Source organism: Arachis hypogaea, chromosome 6 (assembly GCF_003086295.3).
Source record: "Arachis hypogaea cultivar Tifrunner chromosome 6, arahy.Tifrunner.gnm2.J5K5, whole genome shotgun sequence".
Taxonomy (NCBI): domain Eukaryota; kingdom Viridiplantae; phylum Streptophyta; class Magnoliopsida; order Fabales; family Fabaceae; genus Arachis; species Arachis hypogaea.
The window spans coordinates 63,247,597-63,252,839 of NC_092041.1; the positions used below are offsets into that span (position 1 = coordinate 63,247,597).

The window sequence follows — 5,243 nt, forward strand, 5'->3', positions numbered from 1 at the left end:
TACAGTATCCCTAGCTTGAAACAGATGAGGGCTCGCTTTACAATTTCCCTTCTATCCCTGATCTCCTTCATCTCTCTCCGTAGCTACCTCTTCAACCTCCACCGTCGCTTCCTCTTCAACCTCCACTGTCGCTTCCTCTTCAACCTTTCACCATCCCTTGTTCTAGGCTACACTCACCTCAGATCTCTGATCTCAGATATCAGATCTCAACCTTTCAACCTTTCATCCTCCCTTCTTTCGGATCTCAGATCTTTCGTCGACGTTGCTCATTGCCACCAGTTTACTACACTCCTTCACGCTGCCGAGTTCGTTGTTGCCGCCAACGGCTCTTCCTCGCCATTGCTACTCAGCTTCTTTGAGGTTATTCTAATGTTTTATGCTGCATGTTCACGAATCTTCACTTAACATCTCTTTTTTCTTTTGATTTTCCTTTTCTGCACTTCGCACTTCGCACTTCCTTTTGAGGTTATATTTGATTTAATGATGTCGTAGAGGATAATATGGGAAGAAGAATGCTGTAAGAATAAGCAAAAACATTTAGATTTAGTTGATAGTATTCTCGCAGGGGATATTTGAATTGGGATTTATGTTGTAGACCTAAAATTATTTGTCGCCTTCCCCCAAAAATTGTTAGGTTAGTTCAATATCATAAATTAATTTGTATGTTACAAGACATTTTACTTCAAAGTTTAAATTGATGAGCTCGTTCAATTGTTTTATTGAAGACTAAATCTGCTGAAAGGTTCACAGTTGGAATCTAAAACAGGTTTAGGCTTAAATAAGTGCAACACATCAAATTTACTTGAACATGGTTTCTTTGATTTTTAACAAAGTAGTATCTCTTGTTTTCAAGATTTTGTAAAAAGAGAGGAATGATTATTGATATTTCATCTATAATATTATGTTTAATTTCTTAAGTGTTCTCAAGAAATATGTAACAATTAGCACATTAAAATTGTTGAAAACAATAAATAGTATATATCTTATTAGTTAGTAACCATGTTTTATTGTAATTTTATTACTTTAAGAATGCTCCTGATGCAGCAGTGATTGCCAAATGCCAAATGCCTAAACTGTTTAATACACTAACAGCAGGTAGTTTTGATTTAAATTTGTTTTTAAACTTCTAATAATTCATCAACATGATTGCAGTCATCCTGAATTTGCTTCTTTCTATTTTAATAAACTAAATGTTAGCTGCTTTGTGTTTGCAGAAGGAAACACCACTAGGTTTGACCACACGATCTGCTCACCTAGGTAGTTATAAATGAGTAATTTCTGTAGTTGTTTAGCTCTGCTGCCCTTGTTCTGTTCAATGTTTTTTGCATTAACTGAACATTTATTTTTTTTATTCATTTATATCTTTTGGATAAATTCTAGAAATCAAAATATGCCCTTGCTCTGTAAATGAGTTCGAGTCATCCGTTCTTGCTAGCAATCTGAGTTACTCTATTGAAGGCTAGTACTTATATTTTATACATGCGGTACAGCAGTAGTCATGTTAGAAATTGGAACTTAATAATTGGGACTGATCATGTCATGTTTCACTATGATCTTACTTATTGAGGTTTGTGCCTTTTGTATTGCGTATTCATGGTAGAGGAGCCAAACTTATTTTAGCAAGTGCAAGAACACCTCTAACCCTTGCACTTAGACACATTAGTGTATGTTGTAGTCCTTGTTTCATTTCAGTCTCAGGTCATCAACATCAAACATGTAGTGCAGCTCATTATTTGATTAACATATCCTTGCACTTAGATTTGATTAACATGTTGTAATTCTCTCATGATTCATTAATGATTTTTTTAACTGTTTGTTGTAATTTTAATTATTTTCAGTTGAGCAATTTATGTCTAATTTAATTTCTTGTTCAGTGTTCAACATTGAATGAAGAAAAAATATTTGAAGTTCAGGACAGCTTATCACTCTTTCCTTTAGGCTGGATACATGTAAGCTCCATTATCTTGACTGTCACTTATTCATTCTTAGCTCTGATTGGGGTTGAACCATCAATGTTTTCCCCAATAATAGATAGTTAGATACAACTGAAGATAGTATAAGCTGCTCTTCTGTTCTTTTTTCTTTTTCCAACAAAATCACAACTTGCAACGTACAGTCAGCAAAGACCACTACAAAAAAACTGGTTTAAAACAACATTGTTGTTAGGGCGGTTCTTTATAAATGCCATAATTTTCTTTATTTTTGGCGGTACATGTTGTTGTCGTAACTTTCATGTTGAATATGGCAGTTTTTGTGATTTTGGCGGTTAGAACCACCTCCGATATATTCTTTTATTAATTAAAGAAAGACCTCATTTATGCAAACCTATCTTAGCAAGTAGAGTGTGCGAGAGTGAGTTTTCTCCTCCGGCGATGCCTCTTCAGAGTTCACAGCTTCCATTGATGGGATTTGCGTTCTCACTTCTAGGTTTGTATACAAAATTCTCATTTCTTTTCTTTTTCTCTGGAATGCGCTAATTACATCTTCTCTCTCTCTCCCTCTCTCTCTCTCTCTCTGAGTAATGCATCTTCTTCTCCAAGATTTTTAGATCTGTTGTGGCATGGAAGCCCGACGCAGAGGTTTTAGATCGAATGCTCCAGATGAAAGAGTGATTAGTGTTACTGTGTACGAGAAAGTATGAGTGATGTGAATGATGAACCCTAATCTCTTGTCGCCTAGAGATTATTTTATACTAGGAGTGTTATTTGAGTATTCTCTTTATAGAAATGCTATGGATTCCTTCACTTTATTTGTAAAAGTTGCCTAAATTTATTTCTTTTTACACTGCTTGTGGTAGCAGGATTTTTACTTGGTGATTAATATGAATGAAGGCAAGGAAGCTTGTAGATGAGTAGTAGGGAGGTTAATAAAAAGAAAAGAAAGCGGAGAGCTTGGTGGAGGGTTATTGGGAGAATTGCTGGAAGCGAAAGGAAAATACCAACTCTCTGATTCTCAGGTTTCTTATAATCTCATTGGTGTTATCTTCACTGCACATGACACCACTACAACTGCTCTTACTTGGCTTCTCAAATACTTGCACGACAATCCCAATTTTTAATGCATTAAACCAATTTATTAATATATGTTTATGTTTTAATTTTCATCGGGTAATCCAAGAAACGTTGAGAAGTGCAAGCATACGACAGATTTGCTCTCATCCATTAGTTCATTCCAATTGTATGTGGAGGTTGGTATTTAAATTCACTACATGTGGCAGATTTGCTTATTAGTTAATTTAACTTGGCAAAAGCCCTTTAACTGCATAGGTAGTTTGTTTTAATATATCATTTTTTTATTTATGCCTTATCTCTGCCGTTTATCAGGCATTGAAAAGTGTTGAAGAAGCTGTGATAATTATATAATTAGTGGGTGGCATAATTAGAAATCTAAATGAACCATGATAAGCATGTTCTGCTAGATACCCCATTTCATGATTATTCCCCAATCAAATAATGTGAGTAGTATTGTTTTGAATTAGCCAACATTAAAATAATTATGGGAAATAAGACCCATATAGTCCAATGCCTTTTTTGAAGTTTTGAACATATATATTTTTAAAGTTTAGGAATATATTAGAAGTTGCACATTCTAATAGTGATCATTACAGGTGGTAGGAAGCTCCATGCCTTTTTTGATGAGACAGGATCAATGAGAAGATGCGTGTGCATTGCAAGATCTCATACCAAACTGCAATAAGGTTTACTCTTTCATTTTCACTTTTGTTATGCGGACCAGAGAATTTTCTTCTTGATAGAAGATAATGAACAAATGTATTGTGGGTAAAAAGAAAATGCGACAGCTCTACCAATCTAATTTTATTTTTTCTCTTTGTATTATTTGACTAGTTATATATTGTTTCTAATGACATCTTTTCTTTGTTATAATTTCAATTTATAACAGCCGGCTAGATAGAAATTTCCTGACAGGAGAGGTTCTTATAAATCTTTATAAGAGATGAGTTTGGATAATGAAAATGGAGTGTTGGAGCAAGAAACAAAGATGTTGGAGCAAGTTTTCGGGATGAAACTCACACAAGAGACCAAGAAACTAAGGCAGGCTTGTTTTAAAGTTAATTACAAAAGGAGGAAACTTTTGGCCTCCAAATCTTATTCATCATCACTTAGCTAAGCTACTTGTCTTGTATATTCATATTCTAAGTAGTAAAAACACCACTTATTAGATGGTTTAAATACATTATTAGATATTAACATAGTTTAGGAAACTGGATGGTAGATTTAACTGATTAATGTTTATTGTAATGCTTGTATTTTGGAAAATTTAGTAAGGCAAAGTTTTGTATAGGAGTTATTACTTTTGATTTTCAATAATAAAAAATTATATATTATATTAATATTTTGTTTATGAGTTATATAATATTTCATTTGTGGATTATGATTTTTTCCTATTGTGAAATTTTAATCACAAAATTATTTATTTAACGCGATAAAAATGATGGTAAAAATTATTTTTTTAAACAATAAAAAATGTCACTGTCAAGGTAAAACGGTGGTTCAAAAATGCCATTTTAACCAACCAAAATGTTATTGTCAGGGTAAAAATGGCGGTTAAAAAATGCCATTTTAACCAACCAAAATACCACTCTGTTAGGGTAATAATGGCGGTTCAAACCGCCATTTTAACCTATCCAAAAACTGCCATTTAAATCCTGGAAATAACGGCGGTATGAACCGCCGTTTTAACCAACCAAAACGTCAATCTGTCAGGGTAATAATGGCGGTTCAAACCGCCGTTTTAACCTATACAAGAACCGCCATTTTAACCCTGGAAATAACGGCGGTTTGAAACGCCGTTTTAACCTATTCAAAAACCGCCGTTTTAACCCAAGGAATTGTGGCGGTTTTCAGAAAACCGCCGTAATAACCAGAATAGCGCCCAAAATTCCGACGTTTCTTGGGGGCGCCATTTTCGATAATAATGGCGATTATAACCGCCGTAATTACCTTAAAAAACCGCCATTTTAACCATTTTTTTGTAGTGTATATAGATCTTGCACCATAACCGCCATTTTAACCATTTTTTTGTAGTGTATATAGATCTTGCACCATATATATATATATATATATATATATATATATATATGATTAATTCTCATTTACAAGCACCATATATCAACAAACTGATTATTATTATTATTATTAATTAATTGGTTCCGATCTTCATATTCTAAATGTCTTCAACAATGTAAGTAGCGATCCCAAATGTTGTCCTACAATCATCCTTCA

The 5,243-nt window shown here is 33.7% G+C and overlaps 1 protein-coding gene across 10 annotated transcripts; it reads left to right on the forward strand.

Moving 5' to 3' along the window:
- LOC112698181 (uncharacterized) lies at window positions 1–4,351 on the forward strand. 10 transcript variants are annotated; one of them, XM_072197029.1, is made up of 8 exons: window positions 19–360; window positions 1,029–1,095; window positions 1,215–1,257; window positions 1,875–1,949; window positions 2,801–2,956; window positions 3,118–3,191; window positions 3,615–3,697; window positions 3,901–4,351. In XM_072197029.1, exons 1-4 carry the CDS (start codon window positions 25–27, stop codon window positions 1,885–1,887), a joined length of 459 nt encoding a protein of 152 aa, XP_072053130.1. In that variant the 5' UTR covers window positions 19–24; the 3' UTR covers window positions 1,888–1,949; window positions 2,801–2,956; window positions 3,118–3,191; window positions 3,615–3,697; window positions 3,901–4,351. The 10 variants fall into 10 exon arrangements, 9 of the variants coding, with proteins under 9 accessions (XP_072053136.1, XP_072053132.1, XP_072053135.1 ...); XM_072197028.1 differs by having other exon boundaries at window positions 3,118–3,187; window positions 3,608–3,697; XM_072197033.1 differs by lacking the exon at window positions 1,029–1,095 and adding an exon at window positions 2,335–2,427 and having other exon boundaries at window positions 3,118–3,187; window positions 3,608–3,697.
- Window positions 4,352–5,243: the final 892 nt, after the last annotated feature.